Source organism: Papilio polytes, unplaced genomic scaffold, assembly GCF_000836215.1.
Source record: "Papilio polytes unplaced genomic scaffold, Ppol_1.0 DF821956.1, whole genome shotgun sequence".
NCBI lineage: Eukaryota > Metazoa > Arthropoda > Insecta > Lepidoptera > Papilionidae > Papilio > Papilio polytes.
Window position 1 is genome coordinate 1,766,328 of NW_013527248.1, and position 16,812 is coordinate 1,783,139.

The following is a 16,812-nucleotide window of genomic DNA, read 5'->3' on the forward strand; positions in this document are numbered from 1 at the left end:
TATTAATAGCCGCAGCAGGTGTGCTTGTAAGACGAAAAACATAAATTCGTATTCGATAAGATGAACAAAGCTTTACGTAATACGGAAACGAAAATTACTACATCTCATAGATTGCGTAAAAAAATAACTATAAGTGCATACGAAGGACATCAAGACTACGTAAGAGACATGACTGATATATCAATTCTGTTAGCAAAATATCACAACCTCTAAACAAAGCCAAGGCACGGAGAAAACTGCGTTAAGAAAGGTCTTAAGATAATCTATAATATAAACTTAGGAGTAAACAAATTGAAAAAACCCTTCATGTGGGAAAGGGACCATAAATTACAAGTTGCCAACATCAAGGAAGCAAGATTACCATGGTACGGTAATAGTTATCCAATGTCAATGCCTTCGTTGTAATTTGTACATTTGAATTTTGACATTTGCAATTGAGAATTTGATAAAAGTAAACAATAAAATAGTTTTCATAATTTCATGTGGATGAAGCCGCACAGGAACAGCTAGTTGGTGAATATACGTAGGCTCGTTAGTTTTATTATCAACTTCGTTCTTTCTATAACCAATATTCAAATAAGCCAAGCTACTCCAAGCCTATACTTATACCGAGCGTGTTTTATTATCTCATTCGCCGCCTATCTCCCGCGTCTGTCCCGGTCCCGACAAAAACTACAACGACCTTATCATGGAACACGAACATCGACTTAGCCGAGGCCTATTTTTATTCTTTCGGTCGATGCTTTTAGCCATATCGGCGTCCCAACGTGATTTATAAGCCAGTGCTCGATTAACGGGTCGCCGGAAATCCATGTGAGTGGACGGAAACCTGTGAGACTCTAAAATATAAAAGATATTCGAAGCTTTATTTAATAGGGTTGTAAATATTAGTGTAGAAGATAACAGACTGAAAAGGAGTGTTTTAAGAGCTTGATGATAAAGTTGGAATAAAGGACACAAACGGCAGAGTTAAATAAAAGCATAAATACATTAAGATACTAATCCTTTTAACAACTAAAACATAGTAACGATAACTCTAAAGACAAAACTTGAAATATTTTGAACAGCATCTAACAATACATGGTTCGTCAAGTGGGTACTTTGACGGCCGTGTGGACAGGTAGGCGATGACTCAGCGTATTCCACAAACAAAATCAATCCTTAGAACAAACATTAAATCAAAACTAAAACAAACTGACAAGACCACTTAAAATATTTGCTCTACATTATAATAAAACAAAGAGATACACTGAAATTTGAAATTAAAGATACTTGAAACAAATTTTACTTAAACTTTTGACGAAATCATAATAATTAGTAATCTTAGTAATATCTTACTTCTTACTTATATTACTAATATTATAAATGCGAAAGTTTAGATGCTTGAATGGATGTTTGTTAGAGTTTGTAGCCTAAACTACTAAACGGCTCTCGATGAAATTTGGCTTAGGTTTAGAGAATAGTTTGGAACACACAGGCTACTAACTTTTGTTTTTTTTATTTATTAATTCAACGCAGACAATAGTCGTGGGCGAAAGCTAGTAGCAGTATAATTTCTTTTAACTATTGATTGACTGTATAAATCAAATAACAAATATACAACCTCAGAGTTTTTTAATGCCTTACTTTTTCGAATGCAAAAGCTTGGTCTATACGAAGAGATAAATCCACGCTATTATTAAGAATAAAACTTCCATTAAAATAACAATCACTACCATCGATAATGATTCAAAAATCTAAAAATCATTCTAAAGCAATTACTTTTCTATTTCCAACCAAAAACAGAAATTGCAGGTAACTTTTTTTGCGACACAAAAAAATCGGCGCCCCTTATTTGCCAATTGCAGGTAGACATACCTGAGTTGTGAACAAAGGGACCATAGTCTGTTAATAAAACGTGGGCGATGTCAATCAACCCATCCTGCTTATTCCCGGAATAACCGACAAATGGATGCGATAACGCTATTTACAGGCCTTTCGTCCTTACGCCCTAGTACCGTTTCTGATAACGGAACCTTTTTCTTAATTGATTTTCCCTGTTTGAAGCCTGTTTTATCGTCGAAGCGCATTATGATGCGGCCAGTTTATCGGACAGTATTCAACACTATAGGTAATCTTTTAGATGGATAATAAATGTTTTATTGAAGGTAGACCTTTGGAATTAGAGCGTGATAACGATGTTGATATTCTAACAAATAATAATGCATCCAAATTTATGGCCCCTTAAAAGACGGAGATTATAAAATTTCAATTTGTACAACCCAGTATCTTTTCCTTTTTGTTATTTATAATGTTTGAGGACAGTGAGAAAGCTCTAGCGATTTAACAAACAAAAACCAAACAAGAATAAGAATCGCATGTAACAAGACGGACGTTAGTTATGTGTGGTTCACTGGTAGGGGTAGACCTAGAAAGGATTGCGTGAAAGGTGACATGATCAAGAAGGGATGACTGAGATGACGTATAATAGAATTATGTGGATGACGAAACCCGGCGCACTGACCGTACGGGAGTAGAATAAAGTAGGGGAGATGATGATGAAAAAACTAAACAAGAGACTATCTTACTAACAAATGCTAAAGTGGAGATAGATGGATGTTTGTAAACTCCTAACTCCAGAACAGTTGATCTAATCTGAATGAAATTTAGAACACAGATAGATTACAAGAATAGATCTTAGGCGGCTTAATTTTTTTATTACAAGAGGATAAAGGCATAAGACAACTAGTGAAGTATAGTGATGTACATAAATAACTAACAAAAGTGCATTAGAAGTAAAAGTACGTGGTAATGTATTGCAGTTATCAGAAACTGTTACAGCAATCGATAGAGTTGCATCCGCTGTGGAATTGATAAAATAAAAGCGTATACTGTTACTTGGGAAGTTGGTCTGATTACGAAGAAATATGTTACTCCTGTTTAAACAATGTTATAGTAATAACTAGTACGTTCAACATTTAACGAGACAATACAGATGTTTATATATACAGATTAGTTTTTGCTCACAACTTCGTAAACGCGAATTAAAAAGAAATGAAGTACCCTATGTGTTCTTCCTGACTATTCTAAATATATGCCTATTTTCATCGAGATACATTTAGTACTTTAGGCTACTGACAAACTCTGACAAACATCCATCCATATAAACTTTCACAATTATAATATTAGTAAGAGTAATAAGTAAAATTGTTGTATGGTATTAATTTGAATTTAAAATTCGAATGGTATCTTGTATGAGAATTCTTAAAAAATGAGACTCTCTTCGTCTAGATATAGGGGAATAAGATCACAAGCTATAAAAGTCGAAGATAACTTTATTCTGACTCAGAATCTCGAGTTTGCTTTAGTTTTGTGACTCACATGCAGAAATTGTAATCTCTACCGGCCACACACGTTAGGTATTGTAAGGTTTTTCATCACAAAATGTACTCCGTGTACAATAAAATTCGGTTATGTCTATCAGTTAAACCAGCCACACACGATAGGTGTTCATGATACACTGTACTGTTAGCCAGGTTAAAATCGTCATGAAAACCTAACGTGTGTATCCTACATTATACATTTCCGTTCCTTGTTTTTGATTTTGGAACGCAAGATGGCGGACGTTTCAGAAACTTGATGTTTTTGGCTGCGATTCAAACAATAATATTTTGATTTAATTATTTAACAATTGTTAAAATATACTTTGAGTGCAGAATACATCCTGTTTAAAACTAGACAATGGTAATAACGTTTATTTTTTTATCTCCAGTTTGAAATATATGTGGGAAACTGATGAGTTTTGCTTTTTGAAATTAGAGAAAATAAACTTTATTTTTCACGTTGTCCATTTTTACCAAAAACGTAGAACCCAGAAGTATCTATATATTTACTTCTATACTAAAATTATAAAGAGGAAAGATTTGTATTTTTAGATTTTTGCATGTTTTGGAATAACTCTAAAACTACTGAGCCGATTTCAACTTCAAATTCTTTCATCGTTAGAAAGTTAATTTATCTGTGAGTAACATAGGCTATATTTTTAATTTCACGCGGACGAAGTCTCGAGCAACTAGTCAGTTATAAATACGACTACGACTGAATAATGTTGATCCTTTCGTAGTCGGCTACCAAAGTAATTTAAACCTATAATCGTAATCAGTTAAGTTAGTAGCAAGACTGTTGATTGCTAGTCTATAGAGGCGAGTAAAAAAGGAGCACTTGAGAGCGCAGATGTTTAAGCAATTGTGGGTAGTCACTTAGGGACCTGGTAACAGATGTAGGGGAACCGTTGCTACGCTTGCAGCTTATTACAGTGGAATAGTCACGTAGTTATTTTTAGATATTTAACGTTGCCCGTTCAGAGATTCTATTAATGTTTTTAATTTGTATTATGTTTTGTATATTACTGATTTCTAAATAGAGACACAAGAATTAAATTAGATGTAATTTTAAAATTAGTTTTGATTTCAATGCATATTGCAATGATTATTGTCAATCATAATTATGAAAAGGTACGTAAAAATATTTCAATATCAATATTTTGTATAATAAAAGGATCCTCTATAATACCAAATGCCAACGAAAATAAACAATATCTTACAGAAGCTAGTTCATTAACATAACTCGAACCAATTCGACAGCTAAACGACAGATAAAAAATCTTAAATGGTTCAGTATTAAAAATGCAAATAACAGATAATACACACGCTTGATATCTGGCGTGGCTTCTATTTTTAATGAATCTTTAATTCAAGTGAGAATGCTACACGCAAAGCGTTTTAATTACAAAGAGTATAAATATTCAGAACTGTCGACATTATATTATCCGTCTGACCAATGCGTGCAGAGTTGTACCTTTTACTACAAACACCATAAAGCCCAAGGTCGTTTAAAGGGCATTAGAAGTGCAATACTCGAAGTCTCTTTGCGAAATATTTTATTTTATTTGCTATTCACTTTATAACTATGTGTTCGCGACTCTGTTAGCATCAAATATTTAATTCAAATTATCTTAAAAATGGGTCAATGGTAAATTTCCGGATTCACTTAAATTCACATTTTCCTTGAGATATGTTTTGTTGTTTTGAATCAACTTTTTATATTGACTAGCTTTCGCCCGCGACTCCATCCGCGTGGAATTAAAAAAAAAGTAAGTAGCCTATGTGTTCTTCCAGACTATGCTCTAGATCTATGCCTAATTTCATGCAGATCCTTTAAGCCGTTTAAGCTACAAACTTTAGAGTTTGTAACAAACATCCATCCATCCATCTAAACTTTCACATTTATAATATTAGTAAGATTACTAAGATTACATTTTCATAGAGTTTGGTAAATAATGAAAATGTATTACTGAATATATTATCTTTGCACAAACAAAGCCTTAGACGCCGGGTCAGGAGCCAGGGGATTGATTGCATCTCCGATGGACAACACAATAGCTTACCTTAGGGCTCTTAAGACCCCATAAACTAATTAAACATTATTTATTTAAATTCCCTTCTTTTGTTTAAATTCCTTTACCTTCGATTGTTTAAATTCCTTTCTCCTTTCTAAAACGTTTGAATTTCTACTTGAGCTTTTGATGCATAGCTATCGCGCATATTTGTATTACAATTTTTATTATTACTTGACGTTCATATTAGCGTATGTCTCACGGCCGAATATTGAAACAACATTTAAAGATGTGACAGCGTTTTAAATTAACAGGCCACGCTAACTCTACATTGCTTTCAAATTTTGACGTCTATCAGATTAGAAGTTTTCGAAGCGGAGTATTTCGTTTCAGTATTTGGCCCTCAGTCGCGAATTCATCGAGATACGCCCACATCATTTATGACAAAGGTATTCCCTTGATCCATTCCCACGACCACTTTTAACCCACGCATAGACTTTCTTTTTGTTTTTGAGATAGCATTAAGAGCTGATAAGATATATAACCTTATTTTTTCGTAAGCTAGCCACAATAAACGATAACTGTTTTAAAATCACATTTTTAACACTTCTTACAACTAAGAATTATTATTTAGTTTAAAGAGAAAATTTATTTCAACAATAACTACTAGGAATTAATAAACTGCGGTTGGAATAATTCTCAAGCATTGGTTCTTAAATTCTCTAATTATATTAAAGTCTATTCAGTTTTAAACCGTAACCCAATGTGTTAAAGTTCATTTTATCTAACCTCATTTATTTGATTTTTCTCTTACACTTGCAAAACGTACCATGAGTCAATTGACGGGATTCTCATAATTATTTATAAGCCATTACGAATTAATTTCGCATGCACGAGCTGTATTGTGTACATATACGGGCGTGTTTGTCCGGGTGTCAGCATACGGATGCCGCAGGAGTTACCAACTCAAAGGTACCGGTTGATTAATATTTAATTGCAAAAGAACTAATATATTCCTTGTTTTGTACTAAACGCTTTACAATGTTGAATTAATAAGAACGGAAATTTCATAATTTAAAGTACTTTAAAGCCTAAGATTTCGAATTCAATTCTATAAATTCATAATAAGTCAGTAAATTTATATTTTTAATCATTCTTTAACAGTTCAAAATACAAATATTATAAAAATATAGACGATTTCAATATACCTAAAGAACTATTTTAGTTCAATAAAATAAACAGCAACCACCAAAAGTTTTTAACTCCTGCAATATCACGATACGAATTTATAATCTATGCAGTCATAGATTATATCATAAACGGTATGTTTGCCATTTGGTCTCAATTTATTAAATTCGGTTGGCAAATCACTAACATGTCCATAATATGTTTAATAAATTATTTTTATATTTATACACTCAAGTATTCGGGGCAAATAGTTCAATTTTAATCATTAAATATCTAGTGCTAGACTTAACCTACATTCCATGTGGAATGTACACATACAGGTGTTCCAAAATAAAAAAAAAATACTGTAATATAGTTTCATAATAAACCAAAACTGCACATAATAAAAAATACAGTACTTGTAATGTCATTAATGTCTGAATTCGATTAGGCAAAAATAACGATGATACATTACGCAATTAAATGAATTTAATTCAAAATTCCGTTGATGTGTACATAGTAGTGCAACACAATTCTCCCGCAAGATGGCGCGAGTGACGTCACAGCGTACATCGCGTCCGCGGCCGCGAAGCTCGTAAAAAGGCCTTTAAAATATTTCGGAGTGCAATAAAATTCTTAAGCAACAGTTGCCTTAAAGTGTTGAATAATTAATGCGGATCGTAGACGGCGATATACTGCGACTACTCAGGGTGACCAGGCGTTTTACTGCCTTAATGACTAGATTAAAACTAGGATACGCAAACTTTAGCAGAGATAACCTTAGAAATTACCAATATTGAAATAAAATCGCATCACAGTAATTGATAAACCATAAAAATATCTATTACCTTTTGTCAACAAACACGATTGAAATGATAAAACTTGGACAATACATGTGTTGTTTATCAAAGTGATAAATGCATAATCTTTGATTAAATGATATCCATATTAATACACGACAATTATTAACGTGCAGTGGCGCTGGCGCTTCGCCTCCGCACGACCACAGATAAACAAACATGGCGTGGGCTGTCGGGGCGTTTGGCGCGCAAATTATACTAGGCGAAATGTTTTCGATTTACAAAGATATTTCGTTCAAGTAAATGTTTTTTATTAAGTTAAAAAGTTTTAAATGTATACATATAATAAAATCGGAGTGTCTGTATTATAAAAAGAAAAATTTCAGATTTCGAAAATCGCATTTAATAATGGTTGTCTGTCTGTCTGTCGGGAAGCCGCGTTTGTTTCGGGTAATCTCCGAAACGACAGGGCCGATTCCAACGGGACTTTCACTGGAGGGTAGCTGACATGGATATGCATATTACAAGCTACTTTTTTAAAATTCCGCGCTGTCAAAATGGCGTAACGGGTGGTCTAAATTTGCACAAACGAAGTTTGCGAGCGACAGCTCGTTTAAACTAAAATATTGCCGTCTTGTGACAACATTTATGATTTGTCCAATCGAATTTCGTTATACAATTATCATCATGTAACAATTTCATTCTTTAGTAAGGCAATGTCTTCTAATTCGGGTCGACCCATTGACACTGGACCTAAACAAACTCGCTCGTTTGTTAATTGTTAACAGTGCGATGCGTGGGAGCGTCGAAATGCGAGCAAACCACACCACAAAAAGTAACTCCCACGTATTTTATTTAAGAACTAATAGGTAACTAATTTTATAAAGATTTATAAATACTATGTATGTATAATAATCGATGTTAGATTTAAAACAAATTATTTTTCTCTTGATAAATTCAGAACGTTTAAAAGTTAAAAACTAGTATGTATAAACAATATTAAAAAAAAAAATTCAATTGCCCGAAATACATGACCACCCACGTTTGAGAATCGAAGCTATAAACATTACACGGACGTTTTACATTTGAGTCAACTTCCTTGCAAACGAAACGAATTGTCACGTCGGAAACAGTGATACCACCCAGGTGGCAACGACTAATGCAATTCGTAAATGGTAATTAGCTAGGAACGTAATTAGATTAATAATAACCCAGTAAGATAATCCCCTATCCTAATCTAAGAAAAAAAATGAAAAAACAGGAAGGTACAAAAGCTACAAGCTGTAGTTGAAATAAATATTACTAGAATTTACATCTAGTAGTTTAAAAAAGCTGTTGTTTGAAGACTAATAAAGTTTTTTTTTTTTTAAATCTTACACTAGTTTTTATATAAAACCAGTTTTTTTACCTCACTTTATCACGCACGTCATTTTGCATTCGATAGCCATTGGCATCCAAACAATGGATTATCGATGCCAACAGAAATCGATTGATATTCGAAACATGTTAATCGATTACTTATTCCACAATCGATATTCGTAAGACCAAGGACCATCGCTAGGTGGCTATTATAAATCACAAGACCGCGTTTTACTGTCGTCTAAGCTTTCAATAGACATAGAACATCTAGAAATTTCTACATATAGAGAAAGGACTGGAAAGATGCAAGACTTAAAGTACGTTAACCTTGTTAGAATAAATTGCCATTTTATGCGTTATTTAAATGCAGAAACGTTGCCAAGATAGTGATAATAAATACTAATTTTAATAATGTGAACAGTGTCTTTAAACAAGGATTTATTATAAATGCGAAAGTTTGGATGGATGTTTCTTATTGCATATATCCAAAACGGATAAACATAACGATGGAAAATGGCAGCTATAGAACATAGCTTGAAAGAACATATAGACACTTTTTTTAATTAAACGCTCGAAGCCTCAGGAAAAATTTAGTAGGAGATAAATTCTATGTTGTGATGAGGTCGATTTTCTCCAACTATCGATATAAATTAGTTCTTACATTACTTTAAAAAATCCTAAAAATAACTGTCAATTAAATATATTCTTTCTTAACACTTAGCATATTGTTATAGCATGCAAATATTACATTAAAATTATTTTCATATCTGTTACCAAAGTTGGCATCGCATAGACGAGCCTTACAATCAAAGTGTCAAAGTCACCTTCGACAAGCGATGTCTGTCGCATACGCATGAGTTGTTTAACTGCATACGTCGTGACAGGATTCGCAAGGTCCTAGCCTAGCCTAGCTGGCTATTTTATGTTAATCCTATACAGACATACTAGCGTGTTTATAAATTGTTAACGTTTGTGAACAAACGTTGGCTATGTTTGTATACATTTGTGACATATATGATTGTTTATGTTAGGAACAAACGTCTAAACATAATATTTAAGTTGTAAGTTGTGTTGGCATGTAAATATAAGCGGTTCTTACATTTAATATGAAAATAAATGCTTATAATATCCACTAAGTAGACAGTGGCCCGACTTGACTAGGTTTGCTTTCACACAATCGAAGGAACATTAGAAATTGCCTTTCTAATTGAAACCCATTGTAAAATTTGACTACCGGATATTAACAGCAATACAATGTAGAATTCAAATTGCTAATTACAGCAGCAACGATGCGTTACGTCCACATTGTGTGACGGTCCGCGCTCGAATGACACCGCAGAGCTGGCGCCACGCTTCCGGCGGCGGCGGAAGTTAGGTGCAACTGTCGTAACCAGCCCCTGTTTTACACCTATCAGCTTACACTGCAATTACTGCATGGCGCCAATGTTTTATAATGATCGTAGTATACAGATAAAATAAACAATGAGTTTACAATTTTAAAAACGCTTGACATTTTTAAAATGGCAACATTAATATTTTTTGTATTCTGCAGCAATAGTTGTATAAATAGCATTTTAGCAATAACTGTACGCTTTGAAGTATGCTATAATTGAATGCTTCACGGTTATTTAGGCGTGGAAATTAATTAAAACATCAGTTACGGACTTTGGTTCCGAAACATCAACATTCTTTATGTAACGTGTTTTATTTTTTTTTAAACTATCTTACGAACTTTTTTCTGTAAAATTTGCAATGTACAATGTACGGCGAAATTGTTATTTGCTACTGGCAGACTGCAATATTGCCAGGATATAAACTCAATGCAATGTTGCCTTTATTTCAAATTAAATGTTATTGGGTATTTTACTTTTTCAAACAAAAAGTACATCGTAGAAGTACAAGAACAGTTAGATAATCATGATACAGAATAACTTTAATTTCAAAGAAATTCGCATATCATTAGAAATTGATTGATCGTTGTCCAAAATATAATATTTTCTTCTTTGACTTTTGGTCTTGTTATACACAATAATAAATTCAATATTAAACTCTTTGATATTGCAATACATAACATTGATGCTAGAAAGGAACTTAGCAAGTAACATAACTCAAAACTCAAAATTACCATAAAGTGCGTGTAGATAGTTATCGCTCATATGTTCAACTCATTTGAAAGTCATATGACGGGAACCGAAACAAGTATTCATCTTTATACAAAAAAAAATACCATTTATCCAAAGGGATAGGCAAAATACACAATTTAATGCGTGGTAGGTTTATTGTTTAAATCTATAGATTCATTTTACTGTCGGATTTTTACTTTATTACGTTTTACGGTAAAAAAAACGTGATGCAACCTGCACATATCGGCGAAGAAATTCAAAGATATGTGTGAAGTCAACCAACTCGCACTTGGCCAGCGTTGTTCACTATGGCCTAGTCACCCCTTATTATGGTAGGTTCCGAGCTTCTCAATGGGGGCGTATAGTGAGTTGGTGATGATGAATTTTTATTTAAATAGCTATTTGGATCTTACCACAGATAATCATGTTATGTCTGTTCCAATAAACATGTTGCTTTGACCACTTCAACGTGCGTGATTTTTAATACTCTGTACAATTTTCGCGAATCATTCGAAGCGTTTCGCGGAAAGATTTGGAACATCTTTGTTTTCGTGAAACTAGATGACGCATTTGCGCATGCAGTGGATATATGTAATATGTAAAAATAGATTTATCAATCAGGCGCCGAGTTCGAACAATGCACTATATTCGGATGAGAGCGCCATCGGAATGCATCGCTTGTATAATGTAAATTATAACCATCGTTTTCACTGTCGAAACATTCACACAAACAAATATATCGTCAGATAAATATTATATCTAATATTAGCTGTTCCTCGTGACTTTGTCCGCTTGAAATAAAAAAAATTAAAAAACCTAGCATTTGTTACTCAGTGAAAACGTAGTTTTTTATTGGTCAAAGATTTTTTCAAGTTTTTTTTTGTTACTTTAATGCATACAAAAATACAATTATTACCTCTTTATAATATTAGTATAGAAATATAGATGAATATGTTACTTTGGTATTTATATTTATGGATATATGTGCAAATTTTTTCCACGCAATTTGTCATAATGATAATTAGATAGATTTGAATGCCGTGAACAAAATGAGGGTAGGTTGGCAATTTAAAAAATGCACACTACAAGGATAACTTAATGTCGTCTGTATTCATAACCTCTGACTACCCCTATAATACTTGTACTTGAACATATGCCCATATGTTTTTCATTAAGCAGGTGAACGTAGTATCAATCTATTTCCCCTTTATAATGAATCGCATAATGGTACGCTTGTTGGATATCCCCTTAGTTACCCTTCTCTATCACCTCATTGTATTATAACACTTACTGTTACGTTTTAAGGTTGGGAATCGTGTAAATCTTGTCTACACCAGGATGGCGCCGTCTACAATTTTGGCGCCAGACAAGTATTTAACGGAGACACCCTTTAATTCTTTTTGTAAAAGATTAACTTCCCCTTACGTGGGACCACGCTTTTAATGTCTTCGTCCCCATTTATAGCAAATATCCGTTACTTTAACACGTTCAATGCCACATTTTTCACAGACTGAATTTGTACTACGGACAAGTCAGCAGAAGTGTTAATTTTTTTTTAGATGAAATTGTACCGACAAATACGACAATAACATTAGTTATTTTATTGCCGTTTTATATCTATATCTATACTAATATTAAAAAGAGGAAAGATTTGTATTTTTGTATTTTTGTACGTATTGAAATAACTCAAAAACTACTGGGCCAATTTTAAAAATTCTTTCACCGTTAGAATGGTAATTTATCTGTGTATAACATAGGCTATATCTTTTAATTTCACGCGGGCGAAGTCGCGAGCAACAGCTAGTCTGTAATACTCTGAACTAACATGAAGTGGATATTAAATGAACGGTTAAGTTAATCTTAAAATCTAGGCCTGGTATTTCAGCGAAATAAAACAAGACTTGACTAGCGGGATCGATCGTAAATCTATCGAGTCGAGTTTTTGCCGCCATTTTTAGAATTCTTTCGTATAATGATGCCTCAAATTGATGGCGGGACGAATTCTAAATTGCATCTTTAATTTAACATAGAGATAGTTGTTTGGAATGCCGTCGGATTGCAAGCGTTTAGAACGATTAATAAAAAATACGGTATGAAAAAAAGAGATATCTTCAAATGGATACGAATTAGTCAAAACAAATTCTCGTGAGTTGTTAATCAAATAAATATTTACATAGGTTAATAAATATGCTAATAAGACGTAACGTTTACAATCTGTTAATGGTTATGAAGAAGATAATTACAATTTAAACATAGTCTATATCAATAGAAATATAAATATGTTTCTACAGATTTTAATTATAAATCGATGATTATATGGCATTACCTTTCCAGTCAACATTTCTGCCCATCCATTACAAATGTAAAAGCTTGAACATAAATACAGCGTAACTGTTGAACACGTACGCAATTAAATGCCGAGTCGCCATTGTTAGAGAAATGGTGAAAGCGGATCCCGTTGGGTGCTCGTGAATCAGTTTAAAATCTTAAATACCCATTTTACAATCATGCATTTGAAATACTAAAAAATACAATAAATGGAATTAACAATCAAAAATGACATCAAAATGCATTTATCAAATATTTTATCAGTTAATCCGAAAAAATCATCCGGTTTTAATATTTTAAATGGATTAAACAAAGAGAATGTAGACTAAAAAGAATTATAGGTAAAGTGAGTACAGATAATATCAGCGTGTAATGAGTTATGAACGCGATCTATCATAGTTCCGCTGGCTGAATGGACAGCTTACCTTTGCCTTGGGGTGTAGCGGGCGTTGTCTGTGACGTCACTGGCGCCCGACGTTTCGGCGCGCGTCGCACACATGGTAATGTAATTTACTTTAATTTGTTTTAATACTACGATTGGTGTATTTAAATTCTTGTTTAATAAATTAAAGATCGGACATCGTAATAATTATAATACAAGTTTGCTTATAGATGAATTAATAACGAAAAAAAATCTTCGATGTTTTTACCGCTATCCGCCGTCCGTAGTAATACAGTTTGTATGGTTAACATGTGAGCTATTCTGGAACATTCTGTGAGTGATTTCAACAAATGTGCTAAGATTGTTAATCCAATGTGTCATAGACTATGACGTCACAGGAAACACAATATGGCGGTCGTTAAATGTTAACGATGCGATTTTTTTACGTCTATCAAGTGCTCATTTTGTTAATACTGGGATAAGAATACCCACCGACTTTGGTTTTGACAAAAGGTAATAATATTTCTTGTTACATTTATTTCTACATTTAATAATTTCACAATTATAATTAAAATTAGGTAAAACGAAATTGTCTCAAATTCCAATGGGATTTACCAAAAAATGCTGGTAATAGATAACAAAAAGGTATTTATCGATGCGTTGTTTTCAGTTCAATGGACACGAGTTGAGAGAAAGTGCGTCAATGGAAACCGTGCAATTGAGATCGTCATTGCCAACTGATAGGGCGGCGCCGGCGGCGGCTTATCCGATCATGATAACCGATGGATTGGCCGGTGACATCATACTATCGATCGATACACGACCTGTCTACCAGTCATCATTAGGTTTCGCAAAAAACTAATGCTTGAGAAGTTGGCACGTGGGTCTGAAAATTACTCCTATATGGTATATAACCTTACGTTAGAAGGTATACAACCAAACTTCCCATCTGAAGTTAAATGAGCAGTGCTTTAGTAAATAACTAGATTTCACCCGCGACTCCGTCCGCGTGGATTTAAAAAAATTAAACTGAGTAGCCTATATGTTCTTCCAGACTATCCTCTACGTCTATGCCAAATTTCATCAAAATCTGTTCAGCCGTTTAGGCTACAAACTCTAACAAACATCCATCCATCTAAACTTTCACATTTATAATAGTATGATTATATAAAAATATTGCAATAATATATCGTATTACATTATAGTGAGTCATTAATTGGCGATTTAATCTTAATCAGTGCTCAAGTGTCTTACTAAACTGTCGAAAAATATCGTTATCTCGAGTTTGTCAAGAAGACTGAAAGAGACGGCAATATACTACTATACTTTTTACTATTATTAATACGAAAACTCTTCATCGGAACCGCAACAGCAACCATCAGCGACAATCAAATAGTCACAATATACCTGTTTATGGTTTGTCAATTTACAGAGGTAAGTAGAAAAAAAAACAACATGTACACTATAGATGTCCATTTATCGACTATGGTAAATTACAAAAAAATAGTTTTTTTTAGTATAAGTAACTTACTTAAAATTGTACAGTGTATAAAACTCAGCAGTTTTTCGAAACAGAAAAACGCTACTTTATCAAAATACATCTAAGTCCTAATAAATCTTATTTCAAGTGTACAATAAAATCTATAACCTTTGTTACTTTGGCATAACCTTATCACGCCAGTGACTGTAATCGAGCCGTGAAAAAAAAAAGAATCATTACCAAATATGCGCCCGATTGTGATAAACTTTGAACTTTCTCAATAACACAGACGAATTTTATTCCACAAAAATCTTATCAACTTGTCGTTTATACAAAGCTGCTTAAGGATAAAAAAAATAATAATTATAATAATGAGTATTACAATTTTTTACATCACTTATACAAAAAGAATAAGAAAAGCAATTGCAATTTACTGACTCTACAATTTTCTAGGAAATTTAAAAATGCGCGGAATTACAATCAGTCGGTGGCATAAACTAGTCGGTTATTGTTAAAAAAAACTGGAGTGTTTCAAAAACAAGATCGCTAATAATTCAAGTCTTATTTAATTTTCAAACAATAGAGCGACAAAAAATCAAAGTCAAAAACACAATGAACTCATAAATAAATTCCTAATGAAGTGAAGTTAATATTTGATTAACATATACGAAGATCTAATTATCATAAACAAATTCAGAAAACCGGTGGATCCACTCATTATGGATTGGACAATACAATTTTGTTTACAATTCTAATAGCTTGATTTTAGATGTATGTAAATATTTCACTAACTTACCCATTAGACCAAGATCTGTTGACTCCGAGGATGTTTCATCGCTATAAGCGGCAGAAAGCTGGTACAAAATAAGCACCAAACACAAACTAAAATTAACCAACGCCATTTCAATCAATTAAAACTTGTTAAAAATATAAACTTTACAAAATAGTTCATCACTAGTTTCAAGTCATCACAACACTAATGTTATCACTTATTACTTAATTATAATTAAAGCACAATATTATTCTATTAATTTTAAATGTCAGATTTCATTCATATTACAAACAAAATGTTAATGTAAATGTGTCCATGAAAATATAAATAAACGAACACGCGTTTAAAGCGTTACGAATCAAGCAACACAACCACTTCCTTCGAGTGACATAACTCAACTATTGGTTGTTAGAATTCAACGTGAGATAGAAACAGTGGCGAAGAGCGAGTAAGCGAATGACTTCTGTTTTTGTATAGTGATGCGCTTTTTGAATTTACTTTTTAATTTATCGACTAATTTGTGTATTTCCTTTTTGAAAAATGTTTTTTCTTTAGTTATTTATCATGAAATACATTTTAAATACAAACACATTTAAAAAATATGTTTGCAGATATACTAGGTCGTTTTTAAGCTAATTTTGTTAATTAAATTAATATGACTGTACCTATGTTATTTTCGTTTATTCCTTAAATGTTTTAGATTCGGATTTAAGTATTTACCATAATTGATTATTTATTTATTGAAATTTTCAATTTGTATACCCTTTCTCAACTTTTTCTAATTATCGATAAACCTAAGAACATCACTACGATAAGAAGCATTGGGAATTACGAATCAATATACACAAGATAAAATGTATGTTAACACCAGGGTTTAAGTCACAATTTTGTATAAACTGTTCAAGTAATGTAATTCAAAATTTTAATAACATTTCGGAATAATTTTAGCGCGCTCCTCTATTGTTTTTACGATAGTTTGTACCGCAACTTTCTTCGAGGTGGCGTTTAACTATTTTAGTTCGGGCGC

General features: G+C 32.8%; 1 protein-coding gene across 1 annotated transcript in view; it reads right to left on the bottom strand.

Annotated features, from left to right (window-relative positions):
* The window catches only part of LOC106107616 (BMP and activin membrane-bound inhibitor homolog), a 62,313-nt gene extending 46,118 nt beyond the window's left edge, over positions 1 to 16,195 (bottom strand). Inside the window, exon 1 of the mRNA XM_013288545.1 lies at positions 15,810 to 16,195. Coding sequence (XP_013143999.1) covers positions 15,810 to 15,915 — 106 coding nt within the window. The 5' untranslated portion in view covers positions 15,916 to 16,195. The remainder of the gene's footprint in view (positions 1 to 15,809) is intronic.
* Positions 16,196 to 16,812: the final 617 nt, after the last annotated feature.